We start from the raw sequence: 23763 nt of genomic DNA, 5'->3' as shown, positions 1-23763 counted from the left end.
GAAAAACAAGGGGAGGGATTGATCAGGTGCAATGAAATATCAAACCATAAGATTGACTATGATGAACTATACATTTGTGTTTTGTTTTTTTCTGCTTTTTTGTATACTGTACTGTAATATGTCTGATTTCAATTAAAAAAAAGGAACTCATTCAATTGAAGATCCTCCAAGATCCCACACCATTTGCTCTGCCTCATTTGCATGACAATACACATTTCTACAGAGAAAACAAACAAACTTTTGGAGAGAGTTGCTTCACAAATGTCGTTCTTCTCAAAGTCAGCTGAGTAACCATTCTCTTCTGATGTAGTGCCACTATGGGTTTTTCCATCCTGTCCAGACAGAATTCTTTTAAACACATATCTATGCAAGAGTTGTCCAAATGCTGATCCACTGGTATTCAATACAAGACAGATAATCAAGACAACCACAGATTTTGTAGTTTACTCCCCTATGAAAAGCATTGTATGTATATTTATCTGTTAGATATTCTGAAAACCTTGATTCAATTAGCCCTTACATGGGTTCATGTTAGTCTCAAGTATAATCAATGCCCATCTCCCTTCATTTGTATCTTCAGCGCTTGATCTCCCCTATGTGACACTACGTGGGAAAATGCACTATTTCCCAGACAAACCTACCATAAATTTATTGACAAACTCAATAAGACAGACTGCACTGACTTTCTCTCACACCGTATCAGAGACATGCCAAATGATCTCACGTACACACCCATTCACAGAGCAGAAACTATTGTTCATGCATGTTCAGTAAAACAACCCAGTAAAACACCCAGACTATCTAACATATGGTCCCTCACATGATCCTAGAGATAAATAGACAGACATTTGCAAAGTGGATGTTTACTAACAAGGACAGGCAAAGTCAGCTGGTCGCGCATACACATATCATTTGTATGTTCTTTTTCGTACAGAGAAACACACAAAATATCAGACACATTATTTGTTACATAGATGGGAGACAATTGTTATACCGAAACTGTTGCTCCGGTTCACTGCCTTTTGCATATTAACTTATGAAATGCACACATGCAGCAACACAGAGTGTACAACAAGTTATGTCTGAATGGGGTTGCTTGTGTTCCCATATAAAGGAGACACGACTAACAGTTTAGATGGGACTCTACTTTTATTGGGGTAGGGTCAAAGCTAATTCACATATGGTTTGTGCCTTTCTGTAGTAGCACAATTAGGGAGACAGAAACAACAGCTTCAGCTTGGAAAATGGCAGGAGTAATTATATTTGGTTGAGTTAACTCAAGCATTAAATTCACCATACAAACACTCATATAAAAACACTGTCAAATAGGCAAACAATATTTTGTACTCTCCACCTCCTGGCATACACACATCCATGAGACACAATCTCTTGCTAATTTACACTGACATATTATGATATATACACTCTGTCCAACTGACAATCATTCCATGCACAGCTAGATAAATGCAACATGTACTTCAATAAAGAGAAATTTTTTCTTCCACGCTTTCTTACTGGTGTATGCACGTGCATATAGCACATTGTCTAGCACAGCGTCATGGTCCACGCTAAACCGGTCAGCAATATCTCGTAGGCGGTCTGGACGGCTGTGGTATTGCAGAGTTAAGAAGGAATGCACAACACAAATGCATAGATGAAGTTTAACTTCTGCAATGTATGATAGTTAAACAATCACATCTCAGTGCATAAGAAAGCAAACATATGTGTTAACGAAATTTTTACATTATGTCCACTCTTTCTGTAAAAGATATAAGCCAAATTCAAAGGCATAGGTCATCTCGTGGGAATGGACAAACCAAGAAAGCATTAAAGGCAAACTAGAAAATATTCTGAGAATGCTATGAAAGGCAATAATAACTTTCACATGTGCGTTCTATGCAAATGTAAGTGGGTAATATTTTCTAGTATGTGTTTTGGCAGAACACAATTGTGTTACTTTAGGAAACTGACTTAATTTTAACTACGCAGTATTAAAAACACAACAGTATTAACAATTACATGAGATGTTTTAATATACATATGGTAAGATAAAGAGTAATGTGTATTAGATCCTGCACAAGTGACTTATTCACAAAGTTTTAGAACTGGACTTAAACCAGCAGTTTCCCAAGGGTCATAAAATTGCTAGTGAAAGATTAGGTATATTTTAATTTCAATGTTTTAAAACACATATTTTCAACAAAAATCATAAATAAAGTAAAGAACAAGTTACTTACCTTCGGTAATGCCTTATCTGGTAAATACTCTAGCCACAGATTCCTTAACTTAGAACTATCCCCAAGGATCATGATGGATCTGGAAATATTTTTTGAGCAGCACCCCTGCGTTGGTAGGTGGCATTGTTTGGCTCCACTTGGCGTCGGCTGCGCCAGAAGTGACATGCGCGGTGCTTCTATATGTGCCACCCCAGCGCACTGACATCAGTTTCTTTTCATGACTTTCCATGCCAGGGTTCTGGAGCCTCGAATAACACTGACCACTGGTGACTAAAACTAGAGCCCTAAAAGGGGAACAGCCCTGTCCATAGAAATCCATTCACAGAGTGGGGAGGATGGATGAGTCAGTAAGGAATCTGTGGCTAGATAGCGTCTCTATGAGATAAGGCATTACCGAAGGTAGTAACTTGTTCATCTGATAAGACACATCTAGCCACAGATTCCTTAACTTAGTATAGATACCCAAGCAATACTCGCCCTGGAGGTGGGTCAGAGAAAAAAAAAGTACACCAAAAAGTGCAACACTGAACGGGCAAAGTGCCTGTCCCGACGGATATGACTGTCCAGGCAGTAGTGCTTTGTGAACGTGTGCAGAAGGCCCTCGTTGCTTCCTGGCAGATGGCCAGGTTCGGGACTCCGCTGTCTAATGCAGTAGTGACAGCCTTTGCTCTGGCGGAATGAGCTCGCAGGCTCTCTGGTGGTTGCTTCTTGGCCAACACGTACACAATTTTAATGCAGAGTACGATCCATCAAGAGATGGTCCGTTTCTGCATGGCCTTCCCTTTCTTGGCTCCAATATACCCCATGAAAAGTTGGTCATCTACCTGGAACTATTTTGTATGAATAAGGTAGAACGACAAAGCTCTTTTTGGGTCCAGTCGATGGAGTCCCTCCTCTTCCTTGGAGGGAAGCTGTGGAGCCAAAAACAGGCACGGTGATGGCTTGGAATACACGAAGGAGAGTGACCACCTTTGGAAGGAAGCAAGCTCTGGTATGAAGAAGCAGCTTGTCCACAAAGATATTACGGTACAGAGGCTTAAATGGCAAAGCTTGGAGCTCACTGACCCTCCGGGCAGATGTAGTGGCCACCAGAAAGGCCATTTTCATTGTAGGGAGCCTTATAGGCCAGTTTTGTAGCGGCTCGAAGAAAGTGCACATGAGAAAGATGGTTACTAAATTTAGGACACACTGAGGCATTATGACGGGGGGAAGGAGGGAACATGTGTGGGAGACCTTTCAAGAACCTATGTACAATAGGGATTTGCACTGGGATGGCTGATCCGGCAACTGCCGGAAATGCATAGATGGCAGAGAGATAGCCTTTTTAGGTGCCCAAAGCAGAGCCCTGCTGGGCAAGAGAAAGAATAAACAGACATACCTGAGAAAGAGGAGTAGATGGGGGGGGGGGTTAACCTGTTTTTCTGCACACCATGCCACAAACTTGCCCCAACAGCAGTCGCATACTGTCTTGGTGGAAGGACGTCTGGCTGCCAAGATGACATTACAGTCTGAACATTGACATGTTTGAGTGGAGAACCCTCCCCTGTTGCTGTGACTAAAGATCCTCCTGAAGAGGCAGCCTGATCGGAGGACTGATGGCCATGCTGAACAGCTCAAGATACCAAAATCTCCAAGCCCAGTCTGGAGTCACAAGGATGATTTCGGCCTGGTCATTCCCGGTCTTCTTGAGAACTCTGGGCAGGAGTGGTATAGGTGGAAAGGCGTACAGGAGGCCTGAGCTCCACTCAAGACGTGAAGCATCTCCGAACAATAGCCGCCTTGGAAACTCCAGCATGCAAAACCGCTGACATTGCGTATTCTCATCAGTGGCAAGCAGATCTAATCAAGGCTCTCGTCACTGTTAAAAGAGACTTCGCACCACCACTGGATGGAGGTACCATTCGAGATCCGCTAGTATTTTCGGCTGAGTTAGTATGCCATGGCATTCAGAAAGCCCACCAGGCATTGAACAATCAGGGATATGACCTTGTGTTCTGGCCCTGTCCAGAGCCGCAGGACCTCTTGACAAAGCGTCCACAACCCCCCCCCACCCTGCTTGTTGCAGTACCACATTGCAGTGATGTTGTCTGTGAACACCTGCACAAGCCTTCCCTTGAGGGAGGGAAGAAAGGCTTTCAATGGCAGCTGGATTGCTAGGAGCTCCAATAGATTGATGTGGAGTCTGCATTCCGCCAAAGACCAGAGGCCTCTGATCTCCACCTCTCCTAGATGGCTACCCCATCCCAGGAGTGATGCATCGGTCATTAGTGTCAGATCTAGTTGGAGAAGGGAGAGGGGTCTGCAACCCACCCAATCACAGTTCATTAACCATCACTGCAGATCTTTTGCAGTACCCTCTGAGATCTGTACCATGTCGGAGAGATTTCCCTGACACTTCACCCACTGGAACTTCAAGTCTCACTGCAGAGCCTGCATAAGCCAGAAGGCACGTGTCACAAGCATGATGCAGGAGGCAATGAGCCCCACAGCCTCAGGGTCAGTCTCACCAAAACCTAGGATAGAGGCTGAAACATTGGTATCATAGCCTGAATATCCTGGACACACAGCTCGGGAGGATTAGCTCAAAACTGCACCTTGTCCAGAACAGCTCTGATGAAAGGGAGTATCTGAGAGGGAGTCAGAAGTGACTTCGGCAAGCTGATAGTGAACTCCAGCGAGTGCAGGTGGTTTGCTGTAGTCTGGAGATGAGAGTTGGCTGTCTAGGGCGAGCCAACCTTCAACAGCCAGTCATCGAGATAAAGGAAGACTGGTACCCCTGGTCTCCACAGATGAGGTGCAATCACCGCCATCATCACGGTGAACACCCGAGGAGCGCTGGTAATGCCAAAAGGGAGTATGGCAAACTGAACGTGCTTGTGACCCACCGTGTACCACAGGTAACGGTTGTGGGCAGACAGGACTTTAATGTTGAAGTATGTGTCCTGCACGTCCAATGCTACCATCCAGTCTCCTGGGTCTGGGGCAAGCAGAACTTGAGCGAGCGTGGGCATTTTGACTTTCTCCTTCTTCAGGAAGAAATTGGGAAGGCACCAGTCTAGAATGGGATGAAGGCCTCCGCCACTGTTGGGCACCAGAAAGTAGCAGGAATAACAACCACAACCTACTTCTGGCGTTGGTATCCTCTCTATGGCGCCCTTGGCCAAGAGAGATGCCACTTCCTGGCAGAGTAATCACAGATGGTCCTCCGTCTGCCTGGCGCAAGTGGGTGGCATGGGAGGGCAATTACAAAGGGCATCAAGAAGTTTATTCGAACAATTTGGAAAGTCCAGTAGTCCGATGTTATCGACCTCCAGTGGTGCAGGTGATGGCAAACCCTGCCTCCCACTGGTTGCCCATAATGGTCGGAGGGAAAACTAAAGAGGCTTGGAGGCTGCAGCTGCCGTGGGGGGAGCGGAGGTGGTTCTGGACTGACTTCTGGCTGCTGACCCATGGGGTCTGTAGGTACTGTGTCCTCAGCCATGCAGAGGCTGGGGAGCTTGCACACTGTGGCAACTAGGCGGGTAAGGACGTGGCTGGAAACCCCTTCCGTGGCCGCAAAAGGTGCACCGAGGTTGATGGGAGGCCATGGAAAGGCCCAAGGACCTGCTCTTAGCTATGCTATCCTTGACACGATCCAGCGATGAGTCCACCTTGTCAACGAAGTGACAGGAGCCATTAAAGGTCATGTCCATAAGCAAAGCTTGTACAGCCCCTGAAAAGCAAGTTGTCTGCAGCCAGGCGTGGCACCATAAGGCCACCGATGAAGAAACCACGCTGCCTAGTGAGTCGGTCGTTTCCAGCCCACATTGAATTGTAAACTTAGCTGCGTATCTCTCTATGTCAGCCATGGCTTGGGAGGGTATGGCCTGGGCCCCCTTTTGGACCATGGGCAACACCTGTGCAACTGAACCTATAAAGGGAATGGGAGTAACAGACCAAAAGGCATGCTGTGCTCACAGACTGCAATGCCAGGCTGGTGAAATAATTTTTTTTTTAGCCAAGGTGTCCAGCCTTTTGGATTCCTTATCCAACAGGGTGGTAGGGAATGTGTCAGGATTTACTTTGGAAGTGGAGGCTTGGACCACCAAGATCTGTTGAGTGAAGAAAAAGGAGTCACCTAGGGAGGGGCAATGGCAGCAGGCATGTTGGGTTTGGACCAGACCCCGATCAAGACATCCATGAGGGCTTCATTAAATGGGAAAAGCAGTTATGAATGGGTGACTCCTGGCTGAAACACCTCTGTCAGGACATTAGTCTTGACTATCACAGATGGCAACTGAAGTACCAGGACCTTGGCCGCCCTCCTCACCACCATATCAAATGAGGCACCTTCCTCCCTAGCCACAGTAGGAGGAGAGACCAAGCCAGTATCCTGGAAGGTGTCCAGTCCACTGGCATCGCCGACTCCTCACAACAGTCTATGTTGGTGTCTAGGGGCTGGTGTTCCTCAGTGTCCAGTGGCCCCGGCCAATCTTTTCTAAGTTCTACCCATAGGAATAGGGCTCAGGCTCTGGCCTAGAAGGAATGGCTCCAGTCAGTGCCGGAGTTGGGTGATGCCCCTCCAGCTCTGTGTCGGAAAAGGGGACAAGAATTGGGACAGTGCTGCCAGAGGGCAGGAGTGGTGCCAGAAGTGTCAACAGCGGGACCGACACCGGGGAAGGTCAAGGCAGCTAAACGGGCACCGGTTTGGATCTATCTGAGGATCAAGTGGCCTGACTGGTGCTGAGGGCGGACCCGGCAGCGGGAAACCAGTAAGGGCCCTGCTAAATCCCATCGGGCCTTAAGGCGCTCCGGCAGGAATGGGCTGGCCAATTATGAGGTGCATGGCCTCTTAAAACTCTCAGAGTTCAGCAGGGGTCGCTCCAGCTCCCCAAAACTTGGGGAGGCATGGAGAAGGCCCACATGCAGACTCAACCATGGAACCAGGCCTTGAGTGACAGTGTTCCCTCATCTCGTTGGATTACTTCGACGGATGGGGTGAAGTTGAAGACATCTTTGACTTCTTACTCTTCTTCTTGTGGGACTTACCAAAGTGTGACAACTTTGACTGTGACGAAGATGGTTGCCTCTGCGACTAATCCCAGGACCTTCCTCTTGACCAGCACAGCATGTCGAGTGGCAAGGTGCTTGAGGAATCGCTCTCTCAAGGCCTTGTAGTGCATGACACAACAATCGATGCGGAACTTGGTGTTATGGTTGTGCTCAAGACACCAGAGACAGATGAGATGTGGTCCGTCACCGACCTTTGCCGGTGACAGGGGCTACTGGGGTTTGAATCCAGGCTTCTTCGTAGACATACCTGCCACACCAGGAAACAAGTCCAAAAAACTTTGACAAAAATTAAAAAAAGAACAGTCAAAAAGTGACTGGGGGTAGCTTTCTCTGGATCTGCACTGGCTGGTGCAGAAATAAAAGAACTGACATTACATAAGCACTGTGGACTTCACTTCTGGGGTGGATGATGCCATGCGGATTTGAACAACATCACCTACTTGCGCGTAGGGGTAATGTTCATGCTCTAGTCTGATGCCTGGGGAAAATTCTAAGGTAAGGAATCTACAGCAAGAAGTCTCTGTCAGATAGTTATTTGTACGGTCAAAACGTTCCTATCAAAAGTACTTTCAACATTTCCCTTTCTCTAGGAACGCCTATATCTGAATAATCTGGGCCTCAAAACCTTACATCACCAATGTTTTTTTTGTGGAATGGCAATCCAGTATTCAGCAGCATCTGTGTTTTAGTAGCCCTGCTGCAGGGAACCCAAAGGGTAAGACAGAAGTGAACCCCCCTTTGTAAATTCCCCAGAATGTTTGCACCTCGAAGTTTTATTTTATTACAAGAAAAACTATGGAAAGCACTTGCTAAAAGAATTAGTGCTCACAAGAACATCAGGTGAGGGCATGCAGGGAAAGGGAAGGTGGAACATCATCACCAGAATTGGGGATCATTTCCAAAAGCTGGGCAAATTATATTGACCCCACTTAACTAGAGGATAAGGAAGAAGTGGTAAACGCCAGGAATAGAAGGTGACACACTGACAACAGACATCATTAGTCATGGAAAAGGGAGTCACCAAGGTTTCTGCAGCTGGGCTTAGTGGACTGGTATGAAACATCTGAACTAGTTCCCGTCCAGCAAATCAAAAGGCATATTGATGGCCAAATCTAGAACCTTGAAGATCATTATCAAGATCAGAATCTCTGCCCTAGTTGTTTCAGAAAACATCTTAACCTGGCTCACAGAATCCTCTTTTTTTTAGATAAAGGCATATATTCTTCATCTTTGGGACCTAGAAGCCTAAAAGGTAACAGGCCTACCAACTTACATGGTGCCATCACGTGACATACAGTTTCTTTATACATCACATTGTGACCCAGTAAAGACCACTATCATGCATTGAGGTGGAAGCCTGTGCACACAATAGGTTTCCAGCTCAACTGTGAATGCTCTACAAAGTTATGCTCAAATAAAAAACCTCCCAAGGATATAGCAGGTTTTCGCCTGATGATTTTATTCTTGTTGTGGAGGAGGGTAGTGCAGGCGCAGTGCTGGAGGTCCAAAGCCCCATTCTCCATGACTCACCAACCCACAAAGACCTCTCCCCCTTTTCGACCTTATTCTAAGATTGTCATGTGTGAGGCCGCAAATAAAAAACTAAATTTCACGCTAAAGTTCTTTACTTGATAGCCTGTTTGATCTTTGATTAAGAAATCTGCTTGTCCTACCATGAGTGATTCCTCTGTTTCATTGTGTGGTGGTACCTTTACTAAAACTGCAATTTGCTTACTATATCTAATCACATGGTGCCTACTGATTGGGTGACTTTTCTCCAGTCTTGAGGAATCCCAAAGTCTAGGGCTTGAGATGAAAAATGAACATCCTTGTAAATACACCTGCCTAACTTTGGTATCTTTCGTAGACTCAAATGCTTGGATCGTTTGTCGGAATTCCCAACTTGATGAAGAGTAATGATTCAGTAACATAAATTTACAGAAGATACAATGATAGAAAATAAATAAAAGTTACTTTACTTTGCATGCAGCTCTCCAGTGTTGGTATCTTTCATGTAGTCAAATGCTTGAATTATTCCCAGTATTCTGGCCAGAAATTCCCGGTATACTCAGGGCCTGATTCCCAAAGGTAAATTACACTTTTGAAGAACTTTGCACTTTGTAGCAACTTTACTACGTTTGGTATTCATAAAGCCTGAGTGTAAATTTACTACAAAAGAGTAAGTTACATGTCTCCATCCCATAAGTTAACCAATTGCTTACTCGTGTGTGGGTGGTTGACACCCCTCCAAAACCTCTTCCTGACCCTTTCAAAACTCATCTTGCTCCTCTCTAATCCCATATCCTTCAGTAGTAAGTCGGCCCCCTTTTCCACCCACTCTCCTGTGTCACTCCCAGATTTACCACTGAAATCTAAACTTACATGTGCGCAGACAAATCAGTCTGGGCGAAAAACTCAGCACATTTAAGTACAGACAAAACTTACACTTTGTAGTCTGTTTTGTAGTACTACAAAAGTACAAAGTGCAGTGTGTGACTCAGATCCTAAATGTTTAAGTACTAATGCAAATATACACTTAATTAACACTGACACAGCCACAAACAACTTGTAATCCATCAAACTCATTATGTGACCCAAGCTTCAGCCAAAGAAATGAAAAGACATAGACCTCAACTCCCCCCAGAAGTTCAACTGCTCAGGTTTTCAGAGCTCATTAATAGTAATAAGTAATTTGGGGACGCATGAAAGGGGAGGGAGGTGATATTATGAATATATATCAAGCATACCAATGCTGTTCAACTGTGGTTATAGGAAAGTAGGAAAGGTTACTTGCCTGTAATCTTAGTTTCTTGCCTGTAATCCTACTTTACCTTCAGGATAATCTCCATTGAAATCATAACCACTTTACAGTCCAACCAATGCGCCGGTTACTGGAGCCCTTTTTCCAAAATGCTTATTTCTGTATTCTATTTTCACCTTTCTTAGGGAAAGCCTTAACTTCTTAATCAATATAGCAGTATCTAAATAGGCTATACTCACCAAATTCATTAGTATAATGGAGTTTACTTTAAAAAAAGACACTTCAAATATACTTAAAGTATATGGAATGTCACTAGAGAAAATAGGCGACACTGAAAAGTTGCCTTTCACAAACCTGTTTAAAGAAAATGTTGTAAAGGAAAATAGGACAATATTGCCATATTCCATGTTCAAAACTAATACTGCGCCTTTAAGGGCTCCAAGTCCTCCAGTGTCCTATTATGCCCTGTAGGTGGGCAGTTACCTTAGTTCTTTTTTACAATACAAGTTAAGGATAGCATTATATGAAGAACATTAATTATCTTTATCCCTTCCACAGGGGAGGAGGGTGTCTTGCTTATGATTTAAATGAAGAGTCCCCGAAGGAGAAAAAGGATTACAGGTAAGGCACTTTTGCAACTCCTTCAGGAGATCTCCATCAATAATCATAAGCACTGAATAGACCAGAAAGCCTACCCCTAAAAAAACTGCAGGAAACAGAAAGAGGAAAAAGACAAATCAATGAAGACTACACAAAAGTATATCTCAAGAATGCCTATTTGGGCATTTGCCCTACAATCCAATTTGAGACAATGTCTCATAAAGGTGTGTACAGACCTCCAAGAGGCTGTTTTGCTGGCCTCTGTAATAGGGATATTGCACAGTAATGTAGCTGAAGCTGCTTTACTTCTAGTAGAGTGGGATTTTGGCTTGCCAGGTAAAGTGTTATACAGAGCCCAAGCAGCGATCCATCTGGGACAGTGAGTATTGGATGTAGCTAGACCATAATTCACCAACAATTTTTGGATTTTATCTTTAGTTTCATCGAAGTAGAATTTTAGTACTCTCTTCATGTTAAGTGTGTGGAGAAATTTATGTTCCAGAAAAGAAGGGTTTTGAAAGAACAGTGCCATGAGATAATTTGATCTATATGAAAACCTACCATAGGCAACGATTTCGGATGTGACTTCATGACAACTCTGTTGCTATGGAACACTGTTTATGGCTCATGGGAACATAATGTTTGTATCTTACTGAATGTGTGAAAATGTTATAGCCACAACTCAAGCAGCTTTCCAGAAAGCTGTTGTTAAGAACCCTTGTGATTTGGTTTATATGGTGACCCAATGAGTCGTGATAGGACAATATTTAATTCTCACCAAGGATAAGATCTCTGTATCTGGGTATAGACATTTTTAATGTACTCAAAAGAAACCTTAAACACAGTGATCTTGTGAAAGAGGTTTGAGAGAGATATTTTATGTTGGCAATAATGGCTATAAGGTAGACCTTAAAAGAAGAAAACTGTAAGCCTTATCGGACCAAATGATAAAGACATTGCCGTAGAGCTTCTACTTGACAGATGGCAGCAGGAAATTTGTACCGAGATAAGCAGAATCTCTTCCATATGATTCATTAGCTGTTGAGAATGGGAGTGTACCTGAGAATGTACATACAGTCCTGTGGGAGGTTCAAGTGGCCATATTGAAGGCGTTGAGGAGATAGGCTGCCAATTTGCCAAGGACGGGATACAAAATCTAGCCCCCAAACATGTGTAGAAGTCTGTAAACTAGCCTCCTGTATGGTTGTTCAGACAGGTAAAGGAGGTGTGTGAACCACCACTGATGTGGCCATTCTAGTGCTATGGACAGACTGTGGCTTGAGTAAGTCAGGTTGAACTTACCGCTGGTATCAGGGGAAATGATGGAAAGAAATTTGCCAGTCCAATTGATCCATTATATTATCACTTCTTCTCTTGTTGAGGTGAAGTCTGGCACTTTTTGTTCTCTGCGGTTATGAAAAGATCTAATTGAGGGAAAACTGAGTCACAGAAGAGGTCTTGAAGAATGGAATCATTAGAATCCACTCATGATATTCCTGAATTGATCATTCAGAGTGGCGTGTGCATTTTGGACTCTTGGAAGGTAACCTGCTGAGATTCTCAACTTCATGTTTAGCAACCACTTTCAGATGGTGACAGGGTGTGGCTTGAGCAGTGGGCATGACGGACGCACTCTAACCCAGCTTATCTGGCACCTAGTTTACAGAGAACCCGTCATCACTGCCTCTAACTTGCCTTCCCGCTCGCCTACACTGCTTTGCAGCCTTGCTGGTATGATACTGCGGCTGTGGGATGCAGGGGTGAGGCACTGACCTTCTAGCGGTGGGACTCAGAGTGGCCATTCATGAAACAAGCCAGGAAGACGGCCCGAGCGTAGGGGACTGAGGCAGCACGTGGTGCTGCGGACTCCAGCTGGGGCCAAGGGGGTGACCCTGAGGCGTGCTGCACCAAGGGGCCCTGGCGGTGCTGGATGCCTGTAAAACGGGGTTAGACCTGGGGATACACTTATCCTCTCCAAATACGGAGATTGACTGTTGGGCATGCTGCCTTGCGTGCCAGCGGGGGCCGCAGCCCCTGTATACGATAGGGCGCAGACCACCTGGACGTCGTTGCAGGACAAGGGGGGCCTTTGGCCTGGTGCTCGCCGTGCCCCGTGTGGGCCCCACAGCCTTCATTGTCTGGCCTACTATTTTAAGGGCTACCAGCAGCTGCTCTAGCTGCCAGGTTCATTACACGCGAGTCAGCGGTCTAGTGTGCAATGCGGTGGGATGCAACCATAAATGCTTTCATGAGCCTGTGAGTGCCTGCAGCCCTGTGTTGTGTGTTACTACCAGAAACTTGCCTGGGGGGCCCCGCCGTGGCACTGAGTGTTTTATTTTTTTATTTTTCGGTATTTATAGAGCGCAACACTCATCCCGGGGGATATCAAGGCGCTTATACCAAAACTGAAACTCCTACGGACTGACATTAATGCGAGCATTAGAATTTAGGAAAAAGGAAAGTCTTTAGTTTTTTTCGAAACAGGAGGTAGTTAGTGGTAAACCTTAGGTCAGGGGGAAGCTCATTCCATTTTTTTGCTGCCAGGTGGGAGAATGAGCGACCACCAGCCCTTACTCTATATATGCGTTTAGTTCTAGCGAGGGCAGACTGGAGTGAACGTAAGTTCCTTGTAGGGACGTAGAATTCGATCTTCCCCGGGAGGATGGTAGGACCTGTCTTATGGAGGGCCCTATGGGCGTGGCCAAGCAGCTTGAAGACAGCCCTCTCGCACATCGGCAGCCAGTGCAGTTTCTTCAGGCAATCTGAGGCAGATTCAAGCTTGCCTTTATTGCAGATGAGTTTAGCCGCCAAATTCTGCAGTACTTGTAGACGTGTGAACAGATGCTCGTTCATACCCACAAATAACGCATTACCGTAGTCCAGGCGACTAACCAGCACGGCCTGTGTGACGGAACGTCTGAAATCCAAGGGGATCCAGGGGAATAATCTGGCGAGAAGTTTCGGGATGGCAAAGCCTTTACCGCAAAGGACTCGCACATGATCCTTCATGGACAGCGCGTCATCCATAATGACACCCAGGTTCCTTGCGTGTTGTTTCGGGATGGGGATCATGCCTAACGTGAGTGGCCACCACGTGGCATCCCACACACGTTTGGCGCCGCCAAACAGAAGGATCTCGGATTTTCCGGCGTTCAGCTTCAGGCAGTGTGGGTGCATCCACTGAGCCATTTCCGAGAGACAGTTGTGCAATTTGGATTTAATAATATCCGGTTTTTCGTCCAGGGCCACCATCAGTTGCGTGTCATCCGCGTAGGAGCAGATGCCAATGCCCCACTTCCTTCCAATATAAGCAAGAGATGACATATAGACATTGAAAAGGGTGGGGCTTAATGAAGCTCCCTGGGGGACTCCGCAACTGATGGGGCTGGATTTAGAGTGGAATTGTCCCATCTGTACTGCCTGGGTCCGGTTGCTCAAAAAAGAGTGCAGCCAGCTTAGTGCAGTGGATTGGACTCCCTTGCTATGAAGGATGTCCAACAGACAGTTATGGGAGACCGTATCGAACGCCACTGACAGGTCAAGCATTATCAGTGCCACCGGCCCACCTTGGTCGGTGGACGATCTGATACTGTCCGACACTGCAAGCAGCGTAGCCTCCGTACTGTTATTAACTCTGAAGCCCGTCTGAGAAGGATCTAAGAGAAAATTTGTTTCCAGATATCTGGTCAGCTGTCCATTGACCAGCTTCTCCAAAACCTTGGAAAGGTAGGGGAGCTGGGAGATGGGGCGATAGTTTTCAGGGTTAAAAATGTCGGATCCAGCTTTTTTCAGAAGGGGGATCACGGACGCGTGCTTCCAAGTATCCGGAAAGGTTGCGGTTCTTAGAGATTTGTTAAAAAGTTGTGTAATCAAGGGACAGAGTGTAGAGGCAATTTTTGAGAACACATAATGGGGACAGGGATCCGATGGGGAGCCAGATTTTACTGTCCTCATTACTCTTAGAACTTCATCCGTTGTGAATGGTTCAAAGCCTTCTAAAGTCGGTGTAGGTTCTGAATCTAGCGAGTCTGTCGCAGTTTTGGTTGCGGTCTCTGTATCGGGGAGTTTTCCTGAATTATTGGGGCGGTGTTGGGGAGTGAAGGTAGAATAGATTTTCCCTATTTTTTCGCTGAAGAAGGTGTTTATTCGTTCACACGCCTCGACCGAGGGAGCAAGTGTTTGGGAGATGCTTGATGGTTTACTGAGCTCCTTCACTATTTTAAAGAGCTCTTTAGCTGATTTACAGTTGTCGTGGATGCGCTGGGAAAAATGTTTCTTTTTTGCATTTTTTAAGGTGAGATTATACAATTTCCGTTTGAGCACATAGCTTAGCTTGGATGCACTGTCTTTGGACTGCCTCCATAGGTGTTCTAGTTTTTGACACTCCCTCTTGAGGTTTTTTAATTGAGGGGTGTACCATTTTTCCATATGGGATCGTTTCCTGGATATCCGCATGGGGGCTAGTTTATTTAGAATTTGAAGTATTCCAGAGTCTAATGTATCTACATCTGAACATACAGAGGAGTCATCCAGGAACTCGATGTTGGCCTCTTGGAAATGAATATCAAAGTTTGGCTCATTGACTAGCCTCCAGGCTCGGTTGGAGATCTTGTGAGCTGCCCTAGGTTTCTGTGATTTAGTTGGTAAATTTAGTGTGAAGGTTATAAGAGAGTGATCTGACCAGTGTAATGGCAGGACCTCACAAATTGTAGTAGCTTCAATATTGGTGAACAGTAGGTCCAAATTGTGGCCTGCTATGTGAGTAGGGCCCGTCACCCATTGTTTGAGATTGAGGATCTCCATGTCGGACTCCAGTTGGGAAACCACTGGGGCATCCTTTTTCTCATAATGGATGTTAAAGTCACCAACTATAAGATAATTTTTATGTTTTAAGCAGGATGGCAAAAGTTGGGTGAACAATTTAGCACCAAACTTAACTTGTTGTCCAGGGGGGTTATATATTACCGCTCCAGCTAGGATAATAAAACCATCATACAGTACTTGAAACGGTAAAGTTTGATGTTCATTATAGACAATTACAGGCTCAGAAAGGCAGGTTAAGTGATCTCTGAAGATGACAGCGCCCCCCCCTCCCCTGCTTCCAGATCTATCCTGTCTAATGATTTTGTAATTAATGGGAAGCGCGTTAGCTAAGTCAGGGGCATTGTTATCGGACAGCCAAGTCTCGGTAATAAAGACCAGATCAGGGCTCTTAGTTTTGAGTAGGTCCCAGATGTCCATAGAGTGCCTGGGTAGGGATCTTGCATTAAGATATAGGCAAAGGAGATTGGTCTGGTAGTGCGTGGTCTGGCGATCTAATTGCAAGTGACCCATGCTGGACCATTTACAAGAAAAAAAGGAAATGGGTCCGTGAGTCAGGCCTGGGCCAGCCCGAATGCATGACCCATCATTATAGTCCCTTTTGTCAGCGTGAGATAACAGCTCATTGCGGGAGTAGCGAATGGGGGCGAGCGAGTTTAGAGTGGCACCAGCAGGGGGTATGGCCCCTGGTCTCGGCTGGTCGCGGACGAGCTGACCTTAGGCGCACCTTCGGCGCGCCATTGTCGCGCCCGCTGCACCTTGGCCAGCACATTGGTATAAGTAGAGGGGTAGTGGGAAGCGCGGGCTCCTGGCTCCGCCCTCCGGCTTGCAGGGATCACACTGATTGGTCCGCCTACCTCCCAATGGCTCTCCAAACAATCGGCACACAGCCGTGGTGGAACGGAGCCCGGGATTCGGCGACCGAACAACTAGGGGTGAGAGGAGCAGCCTAACTCGCTGTCGTCCTCAGGGTATGTGCAAAGTGCGCTGAACAGCTAATAAAATCCAATATCGTTTTGTTTAAAACAAGTGAGAAGCAGCCTAACTCGCTGTTGTCCTCGGGGTATAGTATGTGCAAATACGCAGAACAGCTAATAAATCAGGTTATTTGGTATGTGCAAAGTACGCAGGGCAGCAAATAAAGCAAGATTTTACAAATTGTGCAGATACGAAATATAGCAGCTCGTAAAGCAGCAGCAGCAGCTTCGTTCGTGGTATGCTCACCAGAAGCACTGATTACTGTGCATTAGGTGTTACTTTGTTATGTGCCTGCTGCCTCTCCTGTGTATCTTCTGGTCTTCTGAATAATAATTTCTTGTTAGCATGAACTGCCATGCAGGCTACATATAAAGACTGCAGAGTACTTCTCATCCCCACCTTGGAGGTATATGCAGTGAGTTTCTTTGCTGATGCCCATATTGCTATGCTTCCTTGCTCTCATCTACGCAGCTGGTTTAGAGGGTCCATAGCCTCCTCTTCTCCGGGGCGGCTCACCTATGGGACTTGCTTGGCGCACGTAAGCGGGCCTTCTCATTCGTGATCGAGCTACCCACTAGACAACTAGTAAACGTTTGGAGATTCCCGGTGATGGGTTGTATGACAGAGGTATGTATGGCTAAACCATGCGTGGCTCTACTACGCAGCCCAAACCACAAATGCGTCTTAACCAAGCATTCCTTTACCACGCAATTTTGCAGTAAAGGCCTGTATGGTAAGGGGTTATGCTTGGTTAAGATCGCCACTATAGTGACCCCCGCGCCATAAGACCTCAAATTCTATCCCCCTATCTCACTCCTGACCTGAAGCCTAAAACCTAGCCCATCCTGCTCTAAAACTGCCCCTCCACTCCTCAGGCCTAAAACCCTACCCACTTAAAAAAACTAACCCCATCCCCAGCCATGAGCCCTAAAACATACCCTCACCCCTAAAAATTTCCCCCCAAACCCAGCCCTTAAAATGACCCCAAACCCCTCTCTCCGTCCTTAGCCCGAAAAGCCTGCCCTGTTTTAATAAGACTGCCCTGACCCCCTGCCCTGAACCCTGATTCCGACCCCCAACCCTTAAAAACTACCCCCTCAAACCCGTCTCCAGACACTTACATATCCACGTCTGGAGTTTCATGTTCTGATGCTTTCTCTTCCTCTCCATGTCCATTGGGACACTAGACCGCGCTATCTGCCTTCACCACGCATATGCTTGGTAGATATGTGGTTCAGGCAAGCGTGGTTGCGCTTGTGTTGGAACGGCACCCGTGGCTCTGCCCACATTGTTCCAGCTGAGTCCCCCGGTGACGGCCTCACCGCACTCATTTGACCAGGTCCCTCAGCGTCCTTGACTGTTGCAACGTGCACTGTGACAGCAGTTAGGCTCCTGGAACCCTGGGATTGCTTGTGCTGCCATCCTCCCATTGTCACTGGGATTTGGCAAGTAGGCTCCTGAGGGGAGACAAGGTATTGCCTTCGAATGGATGAGTAACGTGTGGCGCAATGGGACAGCCGTGTGCGATCACGCAGAGAGCACCTTCGAAGCCCCCCAGAGACCATGACCGACTGGTAAGGAGTGCAGGATCTTCAGATGTAACCAATCCCGCTTTTTATAAGTGACAAACTCAATACTGTGCTGGCAGCAGTGGAGAAGACTGCCACTGATGTAGAGACCACCCCGACCTCCTTGTAAAGCAAAATCGATGCAGTGACGTCAGATCTGAATCTGATGCTACTTAATGCAGATCACTGCAAGCTTGTGGACATGGTACATACCACTGAGCTGACAAATCGGAGCTTTGGCCGTAGACTCACTGGGCCCGATTCACAGAATGAACTTAAGACTCAATCCTAAACTTACTACTATTTTGGTATTCACAGAATGCACTTACTACTTTTGGCATTCACAGAATGAACTTACTACTTTTGGTATTCACAGAAGTTAGGATTTTGTCTTAAGTTTGTCTTAAGACAGACTTAAGACAGACTTAAGACAAAATCCTAACTTCTGTGAATACCAAAAGTAGTAAGTTCATTCTGTGAATGCCAAAATAGTAGTACGTTTAGGATTGAGTCTTAAGTTCATTCTGTGAATCGGGCCCAAGAACTTGACTTTTTGATGAACCGATGGCCAAGTGAGTGAAGGTCCTGGAGTGTCACATGGAGGATGCGGAAGGCCGATCACGCCACCACAATGTACACATGGTGGGCCTGCTGGAGGGGTCGGATGCTGTTGATTAGGTAGAGAAATTGTCTGGCCTCTTTGATGGTAATGTCACTCGCGCAGTGACATTACTACAAGGTCAGATGACCTCCTGGCGCACGCTGCCATCGGCAGTAGCAAGGAGGGTGGCATTGCTCACAATTATGGTCTTGCCCCACCTTCTGTATTTCTTTTCTAACCTTCCTATTCACATCCCTGTTGCGTTCTTTCGGGCGTTTGATCAACAGAATTGTGAGTTTATTTGGAACAAGTACCAATGCGGGGTGGCTTTAGTGAAAGTTTGTTTTCCCACGGATGGGGGGGGGGGGTTAAAGGGCCGGCTGCTCCGCATTTCGGACACGATTACCTTGCTGCCCAAGTCCAGTAGATTGCCAGGTGCTTGCAACTGTCTGACACAGCAACATCTTCTCCTTCCTGGACTCTGTCAGCCATTCTGCATCTATTCCACCCTTGTATTTCAGTGCCTGGATTAAGCTTATACGGCCCTACCTAGTACTCAGGGTGTACCTTACTACTGCTAATGGGAACCCCTTTTATCTTAGAGTGGATGCAGCCTGTCCACATTGTGCTCTTTAAGATGCTCACTTACTACATATGCTGTGGGGTTTACCAGGCAGCATACCTACAGGACAAGCATCACCTCCAGTTTATCTGTGTGTACATAGCGCCAGAATCTCCAAAAGTGGGAAATATGTCTCCTGGGGTTGTACCGTAGACACAATAAACAGTGTGACCTTCCATTTGTTAGACTTGAGCTTTATAGTGGCTAAGCGCCTTATTATAAGAGGGAAATCTTCTGTTACCCCACTGTTCAAAGCCTGGGAGCACTCACTACTTAATTGGGCATAAGCTGAAAGCATAGCCTTGCACAGAGAAGACACGCTAAGGATCAGAAAATATCCCATTGTCACTTCCTGGGATACCATTCTATCTGACCTGCAGTCTAATACAACACACAACTCCGTAACTTTCCCCTATTGTTGAATTCCTTAAATCTTTTTGTTCTTAGCCAAAATATTCCTACTCATTTTTTCTTTTCTCTATGCATGTCTGTTCAATGTTTTGGTGAGATTTTTTTTTTTACCACATACTTTTGTATGTAACTTGCAACTTTTATCTAATTTTGGACTTTCCATCCGGGTATATTTTTTGTTTTAAAATGTATTGGATTGAGAATTGTTTCAAATGTTTTGTGAACATTTGCTCACTGCACTAGCATCTTAATAGAAACGCATTTTACAATAGTGCTGTTGATCAGTTTTGTATTGTATTTGCAGCCCTGGTGAAGCCCTGTTAAGGGTGAAATGCGTTGGCTGCGCTGTTGCTTTTTGACTACGTACAATAAAGAAACTTACATCTTCAACACAGAAGCCTCAAGAATCATTGTTTTACTTATTGTTTTGCTGCTATTGTTGCGTCTCTGTTTATTGTTTAAAATAGGGCATGGTCTATGAGCAGCGGACCACCGAGGTGGGCAACACTGTCAATTACAATCTGATTCTACTTTGATTTGACGCATAGGGCAGTGCAGCTCCAAAATCCCTTGGCTGCTTTAGACAATTTGGATTTGGTCATGATGGGGTGCTGGAGAGCATGCAACCCTTAAAAAGAAGATTTAAGTGTGGCAGGGTATGCTCAGACGTGAGTCCCTTTCTCACTTTGCCACTGGATTCAAGCAAGCCGGGCTGAAGACGGCTGTAATGCCAGAAACCGGTCCTCGGATGCTTGTTTCCGGTCCAGGGAAGGCATGGCTTGGCAGTTCGAGCTGGACTGTTCCCATGAGGCACAGGGTCAGACTGATTTGCATATAGCCATGTCTGAACTGGGGTGGCAGAGTGGGCTAAAGAACGGTGATGGTTTAAACCCAGATCTTTTCACTGGGTGTGAGTGTTTGATTGGTTCAGATGCTCCGTCCATTACCACCCCCTTTTGTACCGCAAAAGTGGGTAGGGTCACCCCTGGACCTTCCCCCACCCACAGGCTGACACTGTGCATGAATGTGGCACCCCCCCACCCTCCTCGAAACACCTATAGACCTGTGGAACACAGAAGGACTGTACCTGCAGTTGTCACCAGTGAGGAGAACTCAAACGGCTGGATCTGCTTAAAATTTTAACCAGGACTGAGAAGTGGACTCCAAGATTCAGTTGGCTGGTCTCCTCTTAAGCTACAGGGACATACATTCTGCAAGAAGGCCCTTTCCTGAAGAGCCCAGCTGATCAGTTCTAAATGGGCCTGCCCTGGACTCTGATATTGGCTTCTATTGGATTGAGTCCTGACCTCTAAGTAGTGTCCCAAGTGACTTGGGGAACTTAGACACATTTCAAAGTGTAATCCTCCTGACTAACCCTAATCAATCAATCAATCCATCAGGGAAATTTAAAGCACGCTACTCACCCATGAGGGTCTCAAGGCGCTGAACGGGGGGGAGGGGGGAAATAAGCCGCTCCGGTCAGTCGAAGAGCCAGGGCTAAAGGGTCTTCATGAAGATGTTCAGAGAGGGGGATGTCGGATGTCGATCGGGAGCTCGTTCCAGGTCTTGGCTGCGATGTAGGAGAAGGCTCTTCTGTTTGTTCTGGCTCCGCAGATGCATGGGGTTGCGGCAAGGGCGAGGTTGGCAAATCAGAGGTTTCTCTTGGGTATGTGGAAGGAGATTCTCTGGTTGAGGTATTGGGGTATGGTGTTGTGGAGGAATTTGAAGGCGTGGATGAGTATCTTGAATGTTACTCTCTTCTTGACGGGGAGCCAGTGGAGGTCTCACAGGTGTTGGGTGTTGTGTTCTTGTCGAGGGATACTGAGGACAAGTCTAACTACGGTGTTCTGTATGGTCTGGAGTTTGCAGAGCAGAGACTTGTTGATTCCAGCGTAGAGGACGTTTCCGTAGTCCAGTCTGCTGGTTATGAGTGCGTGGGTGATGGTTTTCCTTGATTCGGGGCATCCATTTGAAAGTCTTGCGAAGGATGCGGAGGGTGTTGAAGCAGGGGGAGGCAACAGCGTTGACCTGTCGGGTCATGGAGAGGGAGGAGTTGTGTACAATGCAGAGGTTATGGGCGTGGTCCATGGGGGTGGGTGGGCTGGCGAGGGCGGTGGGCCACCAGGTCTTGTTCCAAGCGGTCGGGGAGGGTCCGAGGATGAGCACCTCTGTCTTCTCTGAGTTGAGCTTCAGGCAGCTGCTGCTCATCCAGGATGCGACATACTTCATTCCTTCCTGGAAACTGAGTCTGGTGGTGATGGGATCCTTGGGGAGGGAGAGGATGAGCTGGGTGTCGTTGGCGTATGAGACTATGCTGAGTCCGTGTTGTCTGACGATGGCGGCAAGGGGGGCCATGAAGATGTTGAAGAGCTTAGCGCTGAGTAAGGATCCTGGAGGTACTCTGTAGTTGATCTCTGTGCTTTCGGAGAGGAAGGGTGGCAGTCTGATTCTTTGGGTCCTGCCGGTGAGGAAGGAGCAGAACCATTCGAGGGTGGTTCCCCGTATACCGGTGTCATGGAGTCTAGCGGCAAGTGTGCGGTGGGAGACAGTGTCGAAGGCTGCGAAGAGGTCGAGTAGGATCAGGCTGCGGTGTGGCCTTGGTCGAGGAGGGTGCAGATGTCATCTGTGGCGGCGAGTAGGGTAGTCTCAGTGCTGTGATTGCTGCAGAATCTGGATCAGGAAGGAGTTAAAGATGGTGTTCTCTTCAATGAATTTTGTTAGTTGGGCATTGACGGTCTTCTCAGTGACTTTGGCTGCGAAGGGGAGGAGGGAGGTGGGTCTGAAGGTTTTGAGGTCCAAAGGGTCTGTCGAGGCCTAACACTTTGGAATTTAAAACTTTGTCAAGGATTTTTGTCAGGAGAACAGACAGAAGACCATGACCAACTGGCCAAGCCAATCTGCTGACTGTGCATCGCCGGTGGGCCTGACTTCGCCACAGCTTCCAATATGTTCTTGTAAGCAGCAGCAAATCAGATTTAGGGGCCCGGCACAGAGCAGCATCCAAAGACATTGAACCCTCCCAGGCTACAGCTGGCAGCCTTGCCCTGCTGAAGGAATCCAACATCCAGAAAGGAGACTATTTCCGAAGCCACCAGTGAGAGTGAACAGTAGAGAGGGGACGGCGTACCAGGCCGAGCATCCACAGATAACCCTTTTTTACGGGAAGTGCTAAGGATAAAGAAGGAAAACCGAGAACTGAATTGGCGTACCGCCACCCCCAGGAGAACAAGGTGGAGAAAGAGAGGGGGCAAGGCAGGAAGAGTGGAGGGGCATGAAAACAAGGTCATGGGACATGAGGAACTAGCAGACTAAACCGTGATTAACCTAACAGATAAGGACATTAGCCCCGACATGGTCTCTCTTTTACAAAAGGGCTTGAGTCTCTGTCCAATGTATAAAGGAAAGGGGATGTTTGTAGAACAAACATAGACTTATTCAAATTTGTAGGATGACTGAAATTGAAGAAAAACTTTACACTGTATCCATTTGAAAATAACAACTGGGAACATGTGCCAACTAGACTTCACGTGTAGTGATTTATCTATTCAGGATGTATTGGATACCAGGTTGTTACTCTCGATCTCGGAATACGAGGGGGACCCAATGACAATGAATAAGTGAACTTAATGTACAGATGGATCCAAATGTCAATAGTGGTCTCAAGGTGAAGTTTAAATGGACTCCACAATTGCCGGCTGGAAATAACTTGGATATCTTTTACAAATTGTTATGCTCTGACCTGGATAAACACACCGACACACGGGCTCCACACTCCAAAAGGGTGGATAACCTAACTAAAAAAGAAAGGGAAGCACTCCATCTACTGATGACGGACGGTAGTATCTTGATACCGGAGGCGGACAAGGGGGGCAATGTGGTTCTCATGAACCACTCGTACTATGAACTAGAGATTATGTTTCGACTTAGTGATACTAATTGCTATGTAAGTGTCTCTTCAAACTGTATATGGACACTGACTGACAATATTAAGCCTTCTGGATTGTAATGAGTAAACCTATCTTAGAGTGGAGCGTCCGAATACCCTTGTCTGGATTAACTACCAAATATACACAAAAACCTCCCCTTTCCTCCTGGTAGACCTGTAGTCTACA

At 46.5% G+C, this 23763-nt stretch overlaps 1 protein-coding gene across 6 annotated transcripts in view; it reads right to left on the bottom strand.

Moving 5' to 3' along the window:
- DMC1 (DNA meiotic recombinase 1) overlaps nt 1-23763 on the bottom strand; it is a 1265506-nt gene that overhangs the window by 399979 nt on the left and 841764 nt on the right. For all 6 annotated transcript variants that reach the window (XM_078683618.1, XM_078683629.1, XM_078683640.1 and 3 more), the window contains one exon: nt 1516-1607. In XM_078683618.1, the coding sequence (XP_078539744.1) occupies nt 1516-1607 (92 nt within the window). The remainder of the gene's footprint in view (nt 1-1515; nt 1608-23763) is intronic.

The sequence above is a fragment of the Lissotriton helveticus genome, chromosome 1_1, assembly GCF_964261635.1.
Source record: "Lissotriton helveticus chromosome 1_1, aLisHel1.1, whole genome shotgun sequence".
In the NCBI taxonomy this organism is placed as follows: Eukaryota; Metazoa; Chordata; class Amphibia; order Caudata; family Salamandridae; genus Lissotriton; species Lissotriton helveticus.
This window is presented reverse-complemented; position numbering and strand designations above follow the sequence as displayed.